The following is a 23,859-nucleotide window of genomic DNA, read 5'->3' as shown; positions in this document are numbered from 1 at the left end:
ATATGTGTGTATGTATGTATATATATATATATATATATATAATGTTGTTTTTTTTTGGGTTTTTTTTCAACCATATCTGTTTTAAGTTCTCACTGGTGTAAGTTATGGACATTGTGGAAAACATACGATCATTATAGCTTGGAGCAGGCTTTCTCAATCAGAGAATGCAAAAGGTTCCTTGAGCCTTACTTTTTGCATCTCAGATAAGTAATCATTGACACCATTGATCTTTTTAGCTGTCTGTCTTGGGTGGATTCTTCCCGCTGACCACAAACATAAGATACATTATTCACAGTGATCATTACTTCATTGTAAAGTAAGCTGTAGATATAGTAAATATATTGATCAAGGGTTTCCTGAAACCAAAAACGTTATTTCAAGGATCCCTTGTGTTAAAAAGGCTGAGAATCTGGCTTAAAGAACTGAGCTCACCTGAGATTCACATACAATATATTGCCAAAAGTATTGGGACACCCCTCTAAATCATTTGATTCAGGTGTTCCAATCACCTCCATGGCTACAGGTATATAAACCTTGTGGACAGCCTTCTCAGAAGAGTTGAAGCTGTTATAGCTGAATGTGGTGGGGTAAATAAATATTGAACCTTATGGACGAAGACTGGGATTGCATTAAAGTTCATGTGCGTGTAAAGACAGGTGTCCCAATACTTTTGGTAATATAGTGTACCTGTGGACTTACATTTCAAACTGATACATATAAACCATTTACAAGTAGAGGTTTTTTTACAAACAAATGGCTGTGATTCCCCTACCTGTTCAGATATAGATCTGTCACTTATAATAAGAATTTGCTGTGCTGTGTTTCCCTTCTACATTATATTCTCCTTTTCTGCCACCCACTGCAATGTTTCCTTCATCTGGCTTGTCTGTGATCTAATTGGTTACATAACGTTTGCAAATTCAGTCATGGGGAATCCCACCACAGGCATGTCGCTTCACACTCTTTGAAGTTACCTCCCCCGTTCCCTCTATCCCTCAGCAACTTCCCACGCTGAGATGTGTGTGCTACAAACCCCCAGGCACAAGGGATGACCCTTTCCCTCCTCGGCAGCACAGTTAAGGAGCTGTGCGTAGGTTATAGTGACAGTAGGAGTAAGTGAAGAAAAGAATGAAGCAGAAACCGTTTCTCTTATTCCGACAGCAGCTTAAAATGGAGAAAATCATTATTTTACTAGAGAGCTGACACAGTCATTGCCATTGCTGTGCTGGCAGTTTCAAGTCGTTCAAGTGAGAAGCCACCAGACTGGGCAGATCTTAACATCTACCAGTGTAAAAAGGAAATTTATCACTGTAACTGGACAGTGATAAATACGAACTGCAATTCTGCAGCCTTCTCTGTAGGTCTTGTTAGACTCAATTATATCATTTGATGTGTTTACAGTGTAATACACCACTAACCTCTGTGACAAGTGCATTTATCATGAGGAATTTTGCCATGGCTACTACACGGAGTGGTTGTGTGTATGGACAGGATGCAGTAGTTATCACAGGGAACACTTGTTTCTATAGCAGTAGTTATTAGTATTGTTGGTAATACGAACCATCCATCATCCTTATGGATGCACCTTGTTTGAAGGGATTCACCATCTTCATGTTTTATTTTCAACTATTGTCTGGCAATATGCAAACAATGTTTTTCTACAATATGCAACTTCCGATGTTCCCTTTAGATTGTTGCCACCTATTAGCTTGTTCAGGAAAGGAAGCGGGAATGTGATATGAATACAGAGTGAAAATATGTTCCTAGACTCATTAACCACTAGCCTACAGGGCACTTATACCCCCTTCCTGCCCAGGCCAATTTTCAGCTTTCAGTGCTGTCACTTTGAATGACAATTGTGCGGTCATGCAACACTGTACTCATGACATTTTTATCATTTTTTTGAGACCGCTTTATTTTGGTAGTATTTAATCACCTCTGGGTTTTTTTATTTTTTGCTAAACAAACCAAAAACAACTGAAAATGTTGAAAAAAAAAAAAGTTCTTAGTTTTTGTTAACATTTAGTAAATAAGTGATTTTTCTCCTTCACTGATGTGTGCTAATGAGGCTGCAGTGATGGGCACTGAAACTGCACAGATGAGGAGGCACTGATGGGCACTGAAAGGCAGCACTGATAGGTGGCGCAGACTGGCACTGTTAGGTGGCACTGACTGCCACTGATTGGCAGCACTGATAGGTGGCACTGAAAGGCAGCTCAGATGGGTACTATTTGGCATTGTGCACTGGTAGGCACTGATATGTGGCACTGGCAGGTGGCACTGCTGGGCCTACACTGATCATCAGGGCACACTGATGATCATTTTAGATGTCCCCTCTGAGGAATGCCGATTACCGGCTCTCCTCACGAGCTGTCAGCGTGACAGCTCGTGAGGAGAAAAATGTCAATAATTGGCATTTCCTTATTTACATGCGATCAGCTGTGGTTGGACAAAGCTGATCACACGACCGAGCCGACGTCTTCAGCTTTTCTGTTGATCGGTGATCTGCTGTGTCCGAGGGACCCAGCGCCCATCGATTGCTGCGCGCCCCCGGAGCCGCGCACACGCGGTTAGAGTGTGAGGACGTCATATGATGTCCTCCCAGAACAAGAGAAACGCCTTGCACCCGTCATTTCCTAATATGGTGGGTGGGAGACTGTTAAAAATATATGCAGAATTAGGTGTCCGTTTATGACACAGAGAAAAGCTGCGATTCAGAGGATCGCAGCTATTCTCTGGTTATTCACAGTTTATGACACTCAGGAGATCAGTGGAGAACTGTTCAGCTCTTCACTGGAGATCTGTGTTCTCCCTCCAGATTCTCCAGCCCAGAGCTGGAGAATCGGAGGGACCACAAATTAGGCAGCGATAATTTACCTCTGCTTAGTAAACTGATCTTTTACTGTAATCTCGCAAGATTATAGTAAAATCAGCCGTTTGTAGACCGTTCTCCAGCGTTTGGAGACCGCTCTCTCTTCATTGGGAGAACTGCTTCATAAAAGGCATTCACAGGAGAACTGTGTTCTCCGAGAATGCCGGAGAACTGAACAGCGATCATTTATCGCTGGTTCATAAACGGACACCTTAGTTGGTTAAAAATGTTTGTGCTTTTTTTTTTTCCTATAATTGATCTATTTTGCTAGTATGCAGTTTCCCTTTTTTGGGGGCCTCACCTTCTACGTTTGAAAGTAATAGCTACAATTAAAAATGCTAATTGTCTGTGTTTCTCTGGATTTAGTACCTACAGGTACTACAGATCAAAATGTCCACCAATCGTCTATGCTGGATATCTCTCACGTGTTCTGAGACCCAGAGGTTCACAGATGTAAGGTGCTTCCACCTCATGCAACTTTCTCATTTTCTTAAATCGCTGCCTGGTGCTCTGGCATACAGTCATGGCCAAAAAATGTTGGCATCCCTGCATTTCTGTCAGATAATGCACCACTTCACTCAGAAAATTATTGCAATTACAAATGTTTAGGCATTCTCGTGTATTTCTTTTGTTTGTATTGGTATGACACATAAAAACTGGAGACACAAAAAGCACAAAAGAACTGGACAATATTGGCACCCTCAAATTAATATTTAGTAGCACACCCCTTGGAAAGTATAACTGAAACCAGTCACTTCCTGTAACCATCAATTAGTTTCTTCCACCTCTCTGCTGGAATTTTGGAGCACTCTTTTGCCAACTGCTCCAGGTCTCTCAGATTGGAAGGGTTCCTTTTCCCAACTGCTAAATAAATGGAAAAAAATGTGGTGCGCTATCTCATCATAAATAGAACCATAAGCTTTGAAAGCATAAAGTGACAGTCCAAAAAAATTTAACAGATGATAAACGTCCAATCCAGTATATGTTGCATTAACATCCAGCCATAATAAACACCGTGCTTGACTTGTGGCCCCACTCCCCGTTCACCTTGACCATTGACCTATAAATTATAATAAGCCATAAACACGCTTTATAAGGAAATTGTGTCTTCACAATTTCTGATCAGTGATGTGTTCCTTCCACGTATTATGCTTCTTCAACCGCTTAAGGACCGCCCTATAGCAGATATACTGCTACAGGACGGCCCCTGTGCGCAAAATCACATGTATATATGTGTCATTTTGCATTTCTGGGTAGGGTGTGTGCGCGTGCCCTACCAGTGCCGCCATTCGCGGCCATGGGTGTCAATCACTGGGTCCCAGCCGGTGATTACCCGCCGGCACCCAGTGATTACCAGCGATCACAGACAGGGAGGAGGGCTGCTTTGTTGAGCAGAGCCATCCAGAGCAGTGTGCTTGCAATGAAGCACACCCCCACCCCCTAGTAAAACACTCCCATCACAGTTAACCCTTTGATTGCCCATCATGTTAACCCATTCCTGCCCAGTGCCATTAGTACAGTCAGTGCTTTTTTTTTTTTTTTTCCCCTCCTTTTTCCAAGCACTGATCACTGTATTGGTGTCACTGGGGATGTCAGTGACACCAAGTCAGTTCCCCCCAGTGTCAGAATGCCTGCCGAAGTCCCGCTATAAGTCGTTGATAGCTGCCATAAGTTGCTAATTGCCGCAATTAGTATAAAAAAAAATTTCAGTATTTATTCCGCCATTTGTAAGTGTTATAACTTTCACGTAAACCAATGAATTTACACGTATTTGGATTTTTTTTTTTTTTAGCAAACCTGTCGCAGAATACATTTTAGCCTAAATTTATGACCAAATTAGATTTTTAAATTTTTTACTGGACATGTTTAATAGCAAAAAGTCCAAAATATTTTTTTTTCTCAAAATTCTTTTTTTTTTGTTATAGGGCAAAAAATAAAAACCGCACAGGCGATAAAATACCACCAAAAGAAAGCTCAATTCATGGGGAAAAAAAGGACGGAAATTTCATTTGGGTGCAATGTTGCATGTTGCGCAATTCAGTTAAAATAACGCAGCGCCGTAACGCAGACCACTTCTTTAACTGCTTCCTGACCGCCCTATAGCAGAAATACTGCTACAGGGCGGCACCAGTGCGCAAAGTCACGTGTGTATATATATATATATATATATATATATATATATATATATATATACGTGATTCGCTCTCCCGTGGTTTTCACTCCTCTCCCAGATAGCGTCAGATTGCCCGTCAGTACACCAGTAATCACATTTAACCCCTTGATTGCCAGGAACACGCTCATACACAATAAACCTCCATTGCTAGTATAGTGCCTGAACGGATCAATATCTTTGATCAGATTAGCATTATACCAGCGTTCACATTAGTATAGAGTCCCCAAAAATGCAGTGTTAGCGGGATCAGCCCCGGCACCTGCCAGCACCTGCGTTTAGCCCCTATGCTTACCCCCCTTCTCCCCCAGCAAGTGCAGTGTCAATAGGTCACTGTCACTTGAAACATTGCACACAAAACCGCAGTGTTTCCAGAATCAGGCCTGATCTCTGCCAGCACTTGCCTGTAAATTTAGATGACTCTCATATGCAGCAGAGTGCCAGTACTAGTGCCGCTCTACCTTTTGTTTTACCTATAGTATCCTTCCGGATGTGCTTGCAAATGCCAATTGGCAGCCTACAAATTCTGCAGCACCTGTACTCCCACCCCCCATTCACTGCCCAACCTGGAATTCAGTTGGAAACCACAAATTTAATGAGAGTACAATGTGTTTTATGCATTTCAATGACAACACACTCTGTTGTCCTCAGGGTGACCATGAGTTTGACCGGCTCCACAAAATTCGGCCCCTCGTAGATCACCTTAGCCAAAAAATTGCAGATGTCTATACTCCCCAGCAAAAAATCTATGTTGATTCCCCTCATTAATTTCTCTGGCCGCCTTGCATTCAAACAATTTCTACCCAGCAAGCGTGCCAGATATGGGGTCAAGATGTATAAGACTTGTGAGAGGGCAAAAATCTATACATATAAGTTTTGGATTACCAAGGGAACAGATAGTCACGTGGAGCCCCCTGGATGACCAGACTACATGGGGAGCAGTGGCAAGATAGTTTGGGACTTGGTGTCATCCTTTTTCCATATGGGGTATCACTTATACCTGGACAATTTTTATTCAAGTGTGCTACTATTTAGACATTTTTACAATCTTGGAACTGGCACATATGGCACCATGTGACCTAATGTGTGCCCACCATTAGAAGTGGGTGGATTCAGGGCAGTATATTCTAATGGTGGGCATGCCACACACTTTTTCTGGCAGAGATTTCTTCTCTTTTTCATTCAGTCCACAGGCTGCATACAAAAAAAAGAAAAAAAAACATAGCCTATATACCCAACAAAGATCAGCGACGTACTGGTCCATCACTGGACTTTGAATGGTTATACCAGGATGATGCCTACAGCTTTCATGTAAAAGCAATCCTAGTGGCTAATTAGCTGCAGGATTGCTTTTACAAGCAGCGGGAGATGATGCCTCTGTTGCCTTCCACAGCCTTCTCGGGCAGTCCCGTGCCATCGGGGGAACCTGAGAATGCAGCTGGTGTTTCTGTCAGCTGACCATAGAGTTGAATGGAGACCAGAATGGTGACTCTGTGCCGGTATGTAAACAGTGGCTGCACCATGCATGTGAGGTATCGCCGCGAACGTCAGATCAAGGGCAGTTAATTCTAGCACTAGACCTCTGTAAATCTAAAATGGTAGCTTGTAAAGGCTTTTAAAGCATTGCCTATGGATATTAAAAATGTATGCAGTTTGTTGCCATTGCACGGGACATGCGAAGTTTTAAAGCATGTCATGTTTGGTATCTATTTACTTGGCAAACCATCATCTTTTATATTTTACCAAATAATTGGCTAATATATTGTGTTTTTGTGCATTAAAAGTAAAACAAGTGTATTTTTTCCAAAACATTTGCGTTTAAAAAGAAAAATTGCTGTGCGAGTACTATGTGTCATAAAAAATTGCAACACCCACCATTGTATGCACTAGGGTGTCTGCTTTAAAACTAAAAATTTAATGTTTGGGGGTTCAAAGTAATTTCCTAGCAAAAAATACAGATTTTTTTCATGTGAAGAAAAAGTGTCAGAAAAGGCTTGGTCTTCAGGTGTTTAGAAGAGAGTGATGTGTGGCATAAACGTCTGATGCAGGGTATAAAATGCCCCCACCCCCCAAAACGACCCCTTTTTAGAAAGTGAACACCCCAAACTATTTGCTGAGAGGCATGTTGAATCAATAGAAGAATTTTTATTTTTATACCACAAGTTTTTGGAAAATGACAAAAAAAATTTTTTTTTTTTTTACACAAAATTGCCATGGGTATAGGTGGAATTACTCCCCAAAATACATTCTGCTACTTCTTACGAGTATGGGGGTACCACATGTGAGAGACTTCGGCAATCTAGACAAGTACAGGATCCCAAAATCCAATAAGCACCTTCAGGCTTTTAAAGGGCTTTATTTCCTCATTACACTGACTACCTATCACAGTTTCGGAAGTCCTGAAATGCCAGGATAGCACCAACCCCACCTTCCCCCCCAAATTACCCTTTTTTGGAAAGTAGACATCCCAAAGAATTTGATAAGAAGCATGGCGAGTATTTTACAGATCTCGTTTGCTGCCACAAGTTTTTGGAACCTGAAGAAAGAAAAAAACATTTTTTTTCTTTTTCTTTTTTTATATTTCAAAATTAGATCTGCAAAATACTCACCATGCCTCTTTTTAAAATGTTGAAACTTGTGGGGGAAAAAATCTTCCATGAACTCAATATGCCTCTCAGCAGATAGCCTAGGGTGTCTACTTTCCGAAAAGCGGTCATTTTGGGGGTGTTTGTACTGTCCTGGTATTTTAGTACTTCAAGAAATGTGATGGGCAGTCAGAAAGTAAAAGCTGTGTAAATTCCATTATCTATACCATAGTTTGTAGACGCACAACTTTCTCACAAAGCAATCAATATACACTTATTGGGTGTTTTTTGTAACCAAAAACCTGTAGCAGGTTGTACCCTGTGCCTGAAGGTCAGCTTTAATTTGTCTGGAAGTTGATTGAGGTTCTTTAGACACCATTCAAACAATCCTTTTTTGCAGTTTTTATCAATTTCTCTCTTTCGTCCACATCCAGGGAGATTAGCTACAATGCTATGGGCTGTAAACGTCTTGGCAATATTGTCCACAGTGGACACAGGAATATTAAGATCTCTGGAGATGGATTTGTAACCTTGAGATTATGTATGCTTTTCCACAATTTTTGCTCTCAAATCCTCAGAGAATTTTTGCTGCCCTTTCTCTTCTCCATGCTCCATGTGGCACACAGACACACAACAGAAAGGTTGAGTCAATTTGTCACTATTTTAACTGGTTGCCGGTGTGATTTCTATATTGTGAGCACCTGGTAATTGATACAGGTGAGTTTAATTACAAATTACAGGAGCATCACAAACTTGGAATGCCATTATTTCTTATAATTTTGAGAATGTGCCAATAATTTTGTCTAGTTCATTTTTGGAGTATGCGTGGAATGTGTCAGATTTGGCTTTTTGTGTCTACTTTTGTGTCATACCCATACAAACAAAACATAAACATGAGAATGCCTAAACCATTTGTAATTGCAACAATTTTCTGGGTGAAGTGGTGCATTATCTGACAAATTCAGGGATGCCATTATTTTTGAACATGAGTGTATACTCGTCTATTATCCACACTTGAGCAGGAGTGTCATCTGGAAAAACTGATTAGACATGTTCTCTCCTTTACATATAAATTATTGCTTGCATAAACTCCTCCCCCTCAATTTCTGGATATATGGGAGAGAGATCTAATCTTAGATCTCTCGGACATAGACTACTCAAAACCTCTGATGTCCTGGTCAGGATATAAGGATACAAGATAAAGACAAGGTGGTATCGCACCCTGGACACACTGCACTGCATGTACCTAGCAATACCCAACAGCTGCAGGCATTGTGCTGCTGTCAGGCTGACTTGCATGTATTCTGATCTTGCCTGGCCCTCCAGCCCTTCTGGAAGAGCATTCATGTCAAGGTCCAGAAATTCAGATACCCAAAAAGTCAGTGGTTCACCGTTTGAATGCAGCCTGACCCTGTATCCGTACTTTGTGGAAAGCCACAACTGCCCCCTCTCTCACACTTTGGTTTCATAAGGTAGAAGACATCCGCCACTACTGCCCTAAAGGGAAGTGAAGAGAAATTTAATAAGACCTGGTTCTACTGGTTTGAATACATCTGCACTGACTAATTTGAACGCATTTTTGCAGGTCAGTCTCCTCCTTAGACAATGGGTTGTAGGGTCCATTCAGACATAAAAGTGGAATTTCCAGCTGTTTGTTTACTTGTGCACTGGTGGGCAGTCATGTTGGAACAGGAAAGTGCCATCCCCAAACTGTTCCCACAAAGTTGGGAGCATGAAATTGTACAAAATGTCTTGGTATGCTGAAGCCTTAACAGTTCTCTTCACTGGAAGGGGCCAAGCCCTACACTTGGCACAATGCAGTCAGGCAAGTACCAAACCCAGAGACATCCATTGGCTTGCCAGACAGAGAAGCGTGATTTGTCACTCCAGAGAATACGTCTCCACTGCTCTAGAGTCCAGTGGTGCAGTGCTCTCCACCACTGTATCCGGTGCTTTGCATTGTATTTGGTGATGTAAGGCTTGGATGCAGCTCCTCTGCTATGGAAACCCATTCCATGAAGGCTCTCTATGCACTGTTATGCTAATCTGAAGGCCACACAAAGATTGAAGGTCTTTAGCTGTTGACTATGCAGACAGTTGGCGACTTTTGCGCACTGTGCGCTTCAGCATGCGCTGACCCTGCTCTGTAACTTTTACGTGGCCTACCAGTTCGTGGCTGAGTTTCTGTTGTTCCCAGTTGCTTCCACTTTGTTATAATACCACTAACATTTGACCGTGGAATATTTAGTAGCAATGAAATTTCACAGATGGACTTATTGCACAGGTGGCAACCTACCACAGTACCATGCTTGAATTCATTGAGATTTTCACAAATGTTTGCAGAAGCAGTCTGCATGCCTAGGTGCTTGATTTTATACACCTGTTGTCATGGAGGTGATTGAAATATCTGAATCCAGTGATTTGGAGGGATGTCCCAATACTTTTGGCTGTGTATGTGTGTACAGTATATGTATATAAAAAAACAAACTTACATACAGTGCTCAGCATAAATGAGTACAGCCTACGGACTAAGACTGGGATGCCATTAAAGTTCATGTGCGTGTAAAGGCAAGTGTATAGAGTGTGTGTATGTTATATTTATTATTATTATTATTATACAGGATTTATATAGCGCTCAGCGCTTTACAATATAACGGGAGACAATACAGTAACAATACAGTTCAATACAAGAAGGATAGAGCTTACAATCTAGGAGGGAGGGGCTAGTGGTACAAAAGGTAGTAACTGTGGGGGATGGACTGGTTAGAAGAGTAGAAGATTCTAGTATTAGCTGAGGGCAGGATAGGCTTCTCTGAAGAGAGGTTTTTAGAGATCGCCTAAAAGTGAACAGAGTAGGCGATAGTCTGATAAATTGGGGTAGAGAGTTCCAGAGGATGGGGGAAGCTCTGGAGAAGTCCTGTGGAGGAGGAGACAATGGAGTTAGAGAGCAGGAGGTCTTGCGAGGAGCGGAGAGTACGGTTTGGGTGATATTTAGAGAGAAGATCGGTGATGTAATTTTGGGCAGAGTTATAAATGGCTTTATATGTTATTGTTAGTGTTTTGAATTTTATCCGTTGGGTAACGGGAAGCCAGTGGAGGGATTGCAGAGAGGGGTAGCAGATACAGAACGGTTAGTGAGGTGGATGAGTCTGGCAGCAGCATTCATGATAGACTGAAGAGGGGATATCCTGCGATTGTGTAGGCCAATGAGGAGGGAGTTACAATAGTCAAGGCGAGATATAACAAGGGAGTGAATAAGTTGCTTAGTGGTTTCCGAGGTTAGGAACAGTTCTATCTTGGAGATGTTGCGGAGGTGAAGTCTACAAGATTTGGACAGTGATTGGATTTGGGGCTGAAAGGACAGATGGGAGTCTAGGGTTACACCTAGTACCCTGGCATGAGGAGAGGGACTGATGATTGTTTTATTGATCTTGACAGAGAAGTCAGGGGAGGGGGCTAGGCTGGAGGGAATACTAAGAGCTCAGTATTGGAAAGATTGAGTTTGAGGAAGTGGAGTGACATCCATGCCGATATGTCACTTAGTAGGTTAGTGATGCGAGTGGAGACTGAAGGGGTGAGGTGAGAGGTAGAAAGATAGATTTGTGTGTCATCAGCATAGAAATGGTACTTAAAGCCGTGGGAGTTTATCAAGTGACCAAGGGAGAAGGTGTAGATGGAGAAGAGAAGGGGTCCAAGGACAGAACCTTGAGGGACCCCTACAGAAAGAGGGAGTGAAGAGGAAGAGGCAGCGTTATAGGTAACACTGAAGGAGCGTTGCGATAGGTAGGAGGAGAACCAGGCGAGAGCAAAGTCTCTGAGGCCAAGACAGTGGAGTTTTTTGAGGAGGAGGGGATGGTCAACCGTATCAAAAGCCGCAGAGAGGTCAAGTAGTAAGAGTACGAAGTAGTGGCCAATGGTTTTAGCAGTTAGTAGATCATTTGTGAGTTTTAGTAGGGCAGTTTCAGTGGAGTGTAGAGAGCGAAAGCCAGACTGTAAAGGGTCAAGAAGGTTGTTGTCGGTGAGGTGGGAGCTCAGGCGATTGTAGACTAAGCGTTCTAGGAGTTTAGAGGTAAATGGCAGCAGGGAGATAGGTCTTAAGTTGTTCAGGTCGGTGGGGTCCAAGGAGGGCTTTTTAAGTATGGGAGTGACGTGAGCATGCTTTAGAGGGGAGGGGAAGGCACCAGTAGAGAGGGAAAGATTGAAGATGTGAGTGAGGGAGCATAGGATGGAAGAAGAGGGTGACTGTAGTAGTTGTGAGGGCACAGGATCCAGGGGGCAGGTACTGAGACGGGCTTCTGAGAAAACCTTAGTGACCTCTTTGGTAGTGGCGAGGTCAAAAGAGGAAAGTGTTGAGGGAGGTTTAGTATAAGGTATGCTAAGTGGAATGGATGTCTGTGCAGTGGTGACGTCCCTACGAATTGTGTCAATCTTGTTTTTGAAATGGTTTGCAATCTCATGAGTAGTGAGTGAGGTACTGGGTGAAGGTGGAGAAAGTAGAGAGTTAAAAGTAGAGAAGAGACGACGAGGACTGGATGAGAAGGTATTAATAAGAGTGACAAAGTAGGCTTGTTTGGCAGCATGAAGGGAGGAATTGTATGTTAAGAAAGCAGATTTATATTGGGTGAATGCTTGGTGAGATTTGGTTTTATGCCACAATCGCTCCAGCGCACGACTATGTCATTTAAGATTTCTGGTGTGGTCAGTCTGCCAAGGTTGTAACGGTCGGGGCCTGATGCTTCGTGTTGTTAGAGGAGCAAGTGAGTCTAATGCGGATGAAAGCGAACTGTTATAGACAGCAGTGGCCAGGTCAGGGCAGGACAGGGGAGAGATTCTGTCATAGAGTTGGTCAGTTGCAGAGTGGAAAGGAGCAAGGTTCAAGTTGTGAAGGTTTCTGCAGGTAGTTGTTTGCTGCTTGGAGGGATAGGTGTTTGAAGATGAGGAGACTGTAAAGGTGATGAGATTGTGATCAGAGAGAGGAAAGGGGGTGTTTGTGAGGTTGTAGGGAGTGCAAAGACAGGAGAAAACAAGGTCTAATGTATTCCCATCAGAGTGAGTGGAGGACTGTATACATTATGCTAATACAAAAGATGAGGTTATGTTGAAGAGTTGGGATGTAGCCGGGTTGTTGACATTAACAGAGATGTTAAAATCTTCGAGAATGATAGTGGGTAGTTCAGAGGAGAGAAAGTAGGGTAGCCAGGTGGAGAAATCATCAAGAAAGCGGGACACGGGGCCAGGAGGCCGATAGATCACTGCAATCTTCAGAGAAATGGGAGAAAACAGCCGGATGCAGTGAGTCTCGAAAGAAGAGAAGGATAGAGAGGGAGGGTTAGGGAGGACTTGAAAGGTGCTGAGTGGGGATAGAAGCAAACCAACCCCACCACCTTTCCGACCACTGGGTCTGGGTGAGTGGGTCCAGATGAGGCCACCATAGGAAAGTGCTGCAGGGGAAGCAGAATCTGCTGCTTGAAGCCAGGTTTCTGTAATTGCTAGTAGGTTAAGGGAGCGGGAGACAAAAAGGTCATGGACAGAGATGAGCTTATTACAGACAGAGCGGGCATTCCAGAGCGCACATGAAAAAGGGAGGGTGGTTTTTGGGAGCACGGGGACTGATATTAAATTGAGGGGATTGTGGCTATTACCGGAAGAAAGAGGCTGCCTGGTGTGGGGGTGAAGTAGTGGAGGACCAGGGTTTTTGGAGATATCCCCAGAGGTTAGGAGAAGAAGGGTGAGGAAAGTAACATGTATGTATGTATATATATATATATATACACACATACATACATATAAACATGCAGTGTCAGAGGAACTGTATGGAGATAGGTGGTAAGTGACCTATTTAGGTAAAAGCTCAGTATGATGTGCTCTTATGTTGTATTTTGCAGGAGTGGGCAGATTCATGCTGTCGGGGGCTCAGAAGTGCACATGCTTACATCCTCGTCTATGACATCTGCTGCTTTGATAGCTTTGAATATATCAAGACCCTGAGGCAACAAATACTGGAAACAAGGTGAGAAAAATAAAATGGCACACACATGGCATTTGCATGTATGTGATCATGATACTTATGTGGCAGTATAAGATCATTTATTTTTATTCAGCTCATATACAGATCATTTTTTGTTTAACCGACGTAAACCAACAGATGGTAAGCTATATCTTAAACCCGAACTGTAAGCAAACAATGAAATTCACAGATGAAGTGCAGTTACTTAAACTGTTCCACTTGATATCAACAGCAACACTGATAATGACTCCAGGTCCCTTTAAAGATGCACGCTGGGCATCTTTACAGCTGATGTTTTAGGTGACAGGTGTTTTTTTTCTACAGCCAGTAAACTAACAGCATGTTATCCTCTGTATCCATGCACACATAGGCTTTTATCAGCAGAACTACTGCATTTGAAGAGTAGTTTTTCAGCTGTAAAAATCTATCCGCTATCAGGTGTTTGAGCGTTTTTGAGCCTTAAGCTTTGTGGGAGTATATCTTTGCTAAAAAAAACCGCTAAAAACCGCTAATTTAAACCCAGTAAAAAAAGTGTCAAAACGCGTATTAACGCAGTATCTACAGCTAACGCTACTGGCATTTTTGTAACGTCCAGTGTTCATGAGACCTTATTGCTTGCAGGAGTTCAGAGTCTTCAGTTAACATTGCAAAATTCAGAAATCCCTAACATCCTTGTTTAAATAGACTCAAACTGCATGAAAAATAATAATATTAATCAAAGAAATAAACAGCAGAAACTGCCTTCATAGCTAAGCATATTTATTAATGCAAGTGGCCAAATAGTTATACATATCTAAAAACCATGGTAACAAACCCTATTAAAAACCCCAGTTCAACGGTCTACCGTAAAAGTATAATCAGTATGTGTGCATATGAAATAAACACTAATAATTCTAAAGATGAAGCATGTAAAAATATCTTGGATCACACTATAAATGTTCAAACATGTGAGCTTCCTAAACCTAGTACACACTATTAGAAAATCTGATGAACATGTATGTATTCGGAACGATCATTCGATTTTGTTTATTAGCACACTGCTTTCAAGAGCCAATATGGACTGTTCAAACACAAATTTCCAAAGGGACACATTAGGCATTTTTTCTTGTTTAGTTATAACGTCCGATTTTTAATTTAATAAGTACAGTATTCATTCTATAAAAATGTAATGAGTATGTCTGCGTATGATCGAAAACATCTGGATGGGACAGAAACCTGGTCTGGACTGCAGGCCACAATTTTTAGTGATGTCTGGTCTATCACATAAAATCACAATAAAATACATTTACGTTTTTGGTTGTAACATGACAAAATATGGACAATTTCAAGGGGTATGAATACTTTTTCAAGGCACTGTAAGTACTATGATCAATATCTACACAATCTGATAAATATCCAAACATTCACTGTGCAGTGCTCCCCCAGTAATATTATATTTTACATAAAAGATGGCAAAAAACTTAATTCCACATGCAAATGGATGTACAAGTCTATTGTTATTAGCAGCGTCACACCAATATTTAGTAAAGCATGAAAGTTCTCATGCACACGCAAAAAGGATGTACAAAAATAGTCTAAAGTGTGTTTACTCATTTATTGGGGGCTTCAAGTTTTCAGCCACCACCTGATTGGTTTTGCTGGTCCCACTTGGCTGCATCAGTGGTAGAGCTGCAAACAATCCCATCCTCTTGGCCCTAAAAGGAAGAGCAGGGGGAGAGTGGCTTAGCCTTGACCTGTCAAGCTATGGCTATGTGTAACATACTGACACTACAAGGTCTTTTCACATCCCGATAAGTAACTCCACTTAAAGAAGTCTCCACATGCCAAGAAAACAAAATGGCATGTATTGTTGAAAGCAGTGACGAAGATAGACATTTTTTCACCAAGGGCAACCCTTTGTTTGTGTGTGTGTGTGTGTGTGTGTGTGTATGTATGTATTTATATGTAGTGTGTGTATATACACACACTGCATCCAGAAAGTATTCACAGAGCTTAACTTTTGCCACAATTTATGTTACAGCCTTATTTCAAAATGGATTACATTTATTTTTTTCCTCAACATTCTACAAACAATACCCCATAATGACAATGTGAAAGTAGTTTGTGTTGAAATCTTTGCAATTTATTAAAAATTAAAAAAAAAAAAACACATGTACATACGTATAAATGTGTGAGTTAGCGAGCGCACCTTATAAAGCTGCTGTTGCACAAAAAGGAACCACAAAGCCTTTCTAAGAATATAACATAAAAATGGGGTGTGCAGCGCACAAGCTTGGCACACCTATTTTTGGGCAATTTCTCCCATTCTTCTTTGCAGTACCTCTCAAGCTCCATCAGGTTGGATGGGGAGCGTCAGTGCACAGACATTTTCAGATCAGGTTCAAGTCTGGTCTCTGGCTGGGCCACTCTAATATATACACAGAGTTGACCTATAGCCACTCCTTTGTTATGTGGGCTGTGTGCTTGGGGTCGTTGTCCTGTTGAAAGATGAACCGTCGCCCCAGTCTAAGGTCCAGAGCGCTCTGGAACAGGTTTTCATCAAGGATGTCTCTGTACATTGCTGCATTCATCTTTCCTTTGATCCTGACTAGTCTCCCAGTTCCTGCCACTGAAAACATCCTCACAGCATGATGCTGCCCCCGCCATGCTTCACTGTAGGGATGTTATTGGCCAGGTGGTGAGCAGTGCCTGGTTTCCTCCAGACATGACGCTTGGCATTCAGGCCAAAGAGTTCAATATTTGTTTCATCAGACCAGAGAGTTTTGTTTCTCATGGTCTGAGAGTCCCTCAGGTGCCTTTTGGCAAACTCCAGGCGAGCTGCCATTTGGCCTATTACTGAGGAGTGGCTTCCGTCTGGCCACTCTACTATACAGGCCTGATTGGTGGATTGCTGCATAGATGGTTGTTCTTCTGGAAGGTTCTCCCCTCTCCACAGAGAAACGCTGGAGCTCTTTCAGAGTGAGTGTCCTGTGATTGGTTACCTCCCTGGCTAAGGCCCTTCTCCCTCGATCGCTTATTTTGGCCAGGTGACTCGCTGTAGGAAGATTCCTGGTGGTTCCAAACTTCTTCCATTTACGTATGATGGAGACCTTCAATGCTTCAGAAATGTTTCTGTACCCTTCCCTAGGTCTGTGCCTTGATACAATCCTGTATCGGAGGTCTACGGACAATTCCTTGGACTTCATGGCTTGGTTTTGCTCTGACGTGCACTGTTAACTGTGGGACCTTATGTAGACAGGTTTATGCCTTTCCTAACCATGTCCAATCAACTGCATTTCCCACAGGTGGACTCTAGTCAAGCTGTGGAAACATCTCAAGGATGATCCGTGAAAACAGGATGCACCAGAGCTCAATTTTGAGTGTCATGGCAAAGGCTGTGAATACTTATGTACATGTATTTTTTATTTTTTTAATAAATTGCAAAGATTTCAAAATGAACTTTCATGTTGTCATTATGGGGTATTGTTTTTAGAATGTTGAGGGAAAAAAATGAATTTAATCTATTTTGGAATAAGGCTGTAACATAACAAAATGTGGCAAAAGTTCAGCGCTGTGAATACTTTTCTGGGTGCACTGTAGTCCAATTAATAATCTATGCTTTTATTCCCGCACTGCTAATATTAATACACCAAAAAAATATGCTAAAAAACCCTAAACACCACTGAGCAGCTGCCCTCAAGGGCCTTACAATATAGGATCTCTATCTCTCTCACACACACACATATACTAGGACCATTCTGAAAGACCCAGTTAACATTCTTTGGAGAACAGGAGGAAACCAGAGAACCTGGAGGAAACCCATGCAAGCACAACTCCCATAGCCAGTTTTTCTCCCGTTGCAAAACGTTTTGGTTAAAATTCTTCATACATGTTTTTTTTTTTTTTTTGCCCCATGTTCAACTACATAGCATTTTAACAGGTTCACATCCCCATTATGTTCAAGTACAGAATGCCTGGCTTCAGGCGACCTTAGACTAAAAGTGCAAATATTGTCATATAACCATCTTCTAACAGTCCAAATTGTTTTACCCTTGAACATACACAACTCCAGCTAACATATGCCTTGCCCCCAAGAGTCCCTGTATTGCTGTGGAGAGTTGGTGTGCTTCACTCAATCATAAAGAAGTAGTAGTCTCCATTGTAAAATGCAAATACTGCCTGACTCCTATTGTCCACATCATTTCTGGAATGTGTCAACAAGAATATTATGCAAAGATGATGCCTTTCTATATACACACACAGGAGTGATGGGTACACAATTCTCAATCAGGTCATCATTAGCCAACAAAAAAACAGTAATTATATCAAATGCCTCTTATTTTAATGACATGGTTTTTGTACTTCAGACTAAGTCTGACATATTTCTGTTAATACTGTACATGTTGCATTTATACAGAAGATCTTTCTACTTTCCCTAACTCTCTGGCTCTACTCAGTCATTTATTTTATAAGTCGTCTAGCAGATATCTAGATATCCTTCTCAGCGAGTGTTGAGTTATCTTTCTTGTCCCTTTTTGGTGGTCAGGTCCAAAAACAAGACTTTTTCAAGATCATATGAGCTTGTAATCTCAATTTAAAATGCTTTTTGTCCCATATTTTCACAAATCCATCTCATCCACCGTGCCAATCAACAGAATCAAAACATTAATACAAGTTTACCATGCCGAAATTCTGGATAGGAAAATCAACAAGACATCCATTCAAATAGATGATGCTCCCAATCACCAAGTCCAAATTTGCAAATGCAGGTTCATATTTAATGCCCATTGCCTTGCTCTGGCTTGACAGAATATTTCTTGTCAAAACTAAAGTTATTTTGTTTCAAGCGTAAACTCTGCAGTTCTACCCAAGAGTCTTGTCTCGAATATTTTCCAAACCCAATTTGTGGGGCTTTAATATCTAAGGTATCTGTGTGCTTCAATATCTAAAGTAACTAAAAGAGCATTCTGAGGAATTGTAACATTGTCCAACAGCATAGGCTAGTAGGACGTATCCTTTGCATATCCTTTATATACAATAGTTTTAATACAGCAATTTTGTCAGTATTCTCCACAATTATCTGCCTATCTATTTTTTGCTCACAGACCACGGCTCCAAGAAAATCTTTCCATAAGATTATATGTGCATTTCCATTTAACATTTTATGCATGTTATTTACTTGTAAAAGTCTCCCATATGTAGACATCCAAAAGCCCCATGACTGCTGTTGGACTTTACCATCATGGATGTGATATCAGCAGCCCTAGCAGACTCACAACTGTCTGAGCTAAAGAATGTTGGCTAGCACAGAGAGTAATTAGACTCTCCCAGAAGAGAAGTTTATGATGTGCAAGGAGGGAGAGGACACATTGCAAGTGAATTAAACATTTATGGAAAGAAAAAACATTTCAATCAAGCATGTAAAAGGTTTGATTTTTCTGTGTTTGTCTGCAATTTTTTTTTGGTTAAGTACAGTTGCTATTTAAACTGTAAGTTTTTAGTAAAAACAAAAAACGTTTTAAAAATTTAGCACAAGAGACATTTTTTACAGTCAATACGATTTGTGCTTTGTATTGATGGTTGCAAAATTAGTTGAAATCTTCCATGCTCTGAGCCTCCCTGACCTCTGCTGCCAAAAATGTCCGGTCTGCAGGGGTTAATAAAGTTTTGGAACCTGTCCTATGCACTCAGAGAGTGCAGCCCATGTCCTCCATTTACATTCCCCTTCTTTCCCACATGGAAGAAAATTATATTTTAAATATATTTTAAAAATATTCTTCCCAAATATATTGTCATACAGTCATGGCCGAAATTGTTGGCACCCTTGATATTTTTCCAGGAAATCATGTATTTCTCACGAAACGTATTGCATTAACACATGTTTTGCTATACACATGTTTATTCCCTTTGTGTGTATTGGGACAAAACAAAAAAAGGGAGGAAAGAAAGCAAATTCGACATAATGTCACACAAACCTCCAAAAATGGGCTGGACAAAAGTATTGGCACCCTTTCACAACTGCGGATAAATAAGAATGTTACAAGCATGTGATGCTCCTGTAAACTCACCTGGGGCAAGTAACAGGTGTGGGCAATATAGAAATCACACCTGAAAGCAGATAAAAAGGAGAGACGTTCACTTAACCTTTGCATTGTGTGTCTGTCTGTGCCACACTAAGCATGGACAACAGAAAGAGGAGACGAGAACTGTCTGAGGACCTGAGAACCAAAATTGTGGCAAAATATCAACAATCTCAAGGTTACAAGTCCATCTCCAGAGAACTAGATTTGCCTTTGTCCACAGTGCGCAACATTATCAAGAAGTTTGCAACCCATGGCACTGTAGCTAATCTCCCTGGTCGTGGACGGATGAGGAAAATTGATGAAAGATTGCAACGCAGAATAGTCCGGATGGTGGATAAGCAGCCCCAAACATGTTCCAAAGACATTCAAGCTGTCCTGCAGGCTCAGGGAGCATCAGTGTCAGCGCGAACTATCCGTCGACATTTAAATGAAATGAAACGCTATGGCAGGAGACCCAGGAGGACCCCACTGCTGACACAGAGACATAAAAAAGCAAGACTACAGTTTGCCAAAATGTACTTGAGTAAGCCAAAAGCCTTCTGGGAAAACGTCTTGTGGACAGATGAGACCAAGATAGAGCTTTTCGGTAAAGCACATCATTCTACTGTTTACCGAAAACGGAATGAGGCCTACAAAGAACAAAACACAGTACCTACGGTAAAATATGGTGGAGGTTCAATGATGTTTTGGGGTTGTTTTGCTGCCTCTGGCACTGGGTGCCTTGACTGTGTGCAAGGCATCATGAAATCTGAGGATTACCAAAGGATTTTGGGTCGCACTGTAGGGCCCAGTGTCAGAAAGCTGGGTTTGCGTCCAAGATCCTGGGTCTTCCAGCAGGACAATGACCCCAAACATACGTCAAAAAGCACTCAGAAATGGATGGCAAAGAAGCGCTGGAGAGTTCTGAAGTGGCCAGCAATGAGCCCAGATCTAAATCCCATTGAACACCTGTGGAGAGATCTTAAAATTGCTGTTGGGAAAAGGTGTCCTTCCAATAAGAGAGACCTGGAGCTGTTTGCAAAGGAAGAGTGGTCCAAAATTCCGGGTGAGAGGTGTCAGAAGCTTATTGATGGTTATAGGAAGCGACTGATTTCAGTTATGTTTTCCAAAGGGTGTGCAACCAAATATTAAGTTAAGGGTGCCAATACTTTTGTCCAGCCCATTTTTGGGGTTTTGTGTGACATTATGTCATATTTGCTTTTCTGCCTCTGTTTTATATTTGTTCCAATACATACAAAGGGAATAAACATGTGTATAGCAAAACATGTGTTAATGCAATACCTTTTTTGTGTGAAATACTTGATTTTCAGGAAAAATATCAAGGGTGCCAACAATTTCGGCCATGACTGTATATTTGAAATGCTACAATTTTGGCCATATTCTATATATATATGTGTGTGTGTATGTGTATATATATATATATATATATATATATATATACACTCTGCATGTTGAAATGCGTTTGTATTACAAAATATATGAAAAATATTTTTAAAAAATACATTTCAAATATACTGTATGTCTTTAACTCCTTCACGCTTAAGGGTAAAACAAATCTAAATGCCTAAGCACAATATTGCTATGTTGACATGTGTTAGTAAAACCGTACATATCACAACTACTTTGTACATCCAGATGAATTTATACATTTTTTTTTTAGGACAAATTGGGCTTTCATTTGGTGGTAAATGGTAATGAATATCTCCTGATTTTTTTTTTTTATTCTCAAAGGAAAACTGGCCAAAAATAGTAAAAAAAAATATTTTTTTTTTTATTTAGCTGTGTGTTTCTTGTTACTACTATAACCTACCACCAAAGAACAACCCAAAATAAATTATCCAGCTCTTGACAATCGTAGTGATACCATATATGTGTATTTTATTTGTTGTTTGTACCTGTAGTACAGCCCAGAAACAATTAGTGCACATTTTGATTTTTTTTTTTTTTACCTAAAACACACTGACACCAATTTTTTTTAAATCCTGACCTTGACCCAAACACTTACTCTGGCACTGTACTAGATCAAACCTTGATCTAGGTGTTTTTTTATTTTATTTTTTAATATTTATCTATTTTTTATTTTTTTTTTACAAACCTTTTTTTCCCCTCTATGCCAGGAGTTAGAGAGATACAATGTATCTCTCTCATCCATTCATAGAGAGAAAAAAAACAAGGGGGCTGGGATGTACAGTGACTGATCACTGGGATAGCCAATCAGAGGCTATCACAGTGATCATGTGACCCGGAATCTGGAGTTCCGGGTCCCGATTGTTAGAATGGGTCTCAGTGAGACCGCGGTCTTTGTGCTGTGAGCGCGCAATGTGACGCACTCCCACACAATGACAGGTACGCACATATGCGGCCCCACGGAAAAAAAGCCCAGTTCTGTGTGGCCGCATATTTGTGTTACGTTGGCGTCCAAGGGGTTAAAAATACTAATCTGCATTTTTGGAAGGCATTTACAAATATATGTTAAGATATGTTAAAATGACTTTTTTATATGTTAAAAATCTGAAGAATATATTTTTTTAAATATTTTATAAATATATTCCGCAGATTTTTAATTTTAATATAGTCATTTTAATATATTTTTACATATATTTGTAAATGCATTCCAAAAATGTACATTTGTATTTTTAAAGACCTACAGTATATTTGAAATGTATTTTTTTGTAATAAACGCATTTCAACATGCAAAAGAAAAAAAATATATATATATATATTTATTTTAATATACTGAATATGACCAAAATTGTAGCATTTCAAATATATGGTAACATATTTGAGAATAATATTTTAAAAATATATTTCAAATATATTTTTCTTCCATATAGATTCATAGAAGCTGTATTATCGTTTACACGAATAAAAACATTGATTTATCCTGGGACTTTAAATGAGGTGCAACACACACAACAGTTAAATACACAGTATACATGACTGCCAATGTATTGATGGATAAATACAGTTCTCATTATATTGCATAGAAAAACAGGTAAAATTATATCAAGCTGATTTGTTGTAGTTCCATAACAATACATTTCATACATGATTAAAATATTCCCAATATCAATACATAATTAGATTTAAAAATGTATCCTAAAGCTTGATGCATTTTGTGATTCTCTGTTCACTCCTTCAGGAGTAGATGCATGTTTAATTATCTGTAAAGTAAAACATCAATTTTGAAGTATATAGTATAGTTGACAATGACTGATGTTAATCAAACCTCAAGGGCCACTTGGGGGAACTTATACTTACAAATCAAGTTAAAATGTGTGCTGCTGACAGCTGTATCTAGGTACATAAAATAAAAGAAAGAAAACCCATGTTGAGAAAATCAACTGCAAAAAAAGAGAATATAATGAAATATGTGGATATAAATCCACCAAAAAATAGGAAAAAAACAGACCACCAAGTCCACAGAACAGTTAAGAAACCCACCATAAGTAAAATGTGGTGGAGCTAGAGAGCCAGAGTGTTGCTAACAGTGTCTTAATGAGAAGAAAGGAAACCGCTCTCTCTTGCCCCTCCCTTTTACACCCCAAAGGGTCAACGTCGGTCTCTTCCAACGCTATGTAAAAGTAGCCAGTATTGCACCTTATTTAAAGTCCCAGGGCAAATTAATGTTTTTATAGATCTGTTAATGTAGGGATGGAAGCGCACCATTGGGTGCACCAGACCACATTTTATTTATTCATTTTATAATGTATATCAATGAAAAATAATCTCTGAACAGAGGAGGTGGACTTTTCAATGATCTTTCTGTCCTCCATTCATACATCGCTTTTCATTCATGGAAGCTATTGTACAGCTTCTATGAATGGAGGAGGTAGAGGGAAAGGGTGGGCATAATCGGAACTCTTGATGAGTGCATTAGACAGGTCCCTTAGCTCTGTTAACCCTTATGGCACTGGAAGATTAAGGGGCTGTTTTGGGGGTAAGAGGATGGAAGATTTCAACTAATTTTGCAGCCATCAGCTCAAGACACATCACTGGACTGTAAAAATTGTCCCTTGTGTTCATTTTTAAAAAACAGTTTTATAATAAATTTAGGATTTTGGGTTAAACTCTAGAGCAGGAAATAAGGAGAAATATCTCCAACAGTTGAAGAGAGAGAAATAAAAACAGTAATGTGTTCCAGTGATATCCTTTGTGTTAAG

General features: G+C 40.5%; 1 protein-coding gene across 4 annotated transcripts in view; it reads left to right on the top strand.

Annotated features, from left to right (window-relative positions):
• The window catches only part of RASL10B (RAS like family 10 member B), a 122,292-nt gene that overhangs the window by 86,540 nt on the left and 11,893 nt on the right, over window positions 1-23,859 (top strand). For all 4 annotated transcript variants that reach the window (XM_089676603.1, XM_089676599.1, XM_089676601.1 and 1 more), the window contains one exon: window positions 13,513-13,637. In XM_089676603.1, the coding sequence (XP_089532729.1) occupies window positions 13,513-13,637 (125 nt within the window). The remainder of the gene's footprint in view (window positions 1-13,512; window positions 13,638-23,859) is intronic.

This window comes from Staurois parvus, unplaced genomic scaffold, assembly GCF_062004578.1.
Source record: "Staurois parvus isolate SC_StPar_1 unplaced genomic scaffold, SC_StPar_1.0 ptg000172l, whole genome shotgun sequence".
Lineage (NCBI taxonomy): Eukaryota > Metazoa > Chordata > Amphibia > Anura > Ranidae > Staurois > Staurois parvus.
This window is presented reverse-complemented; position numbering and strand designations above follow the sequence as displayed.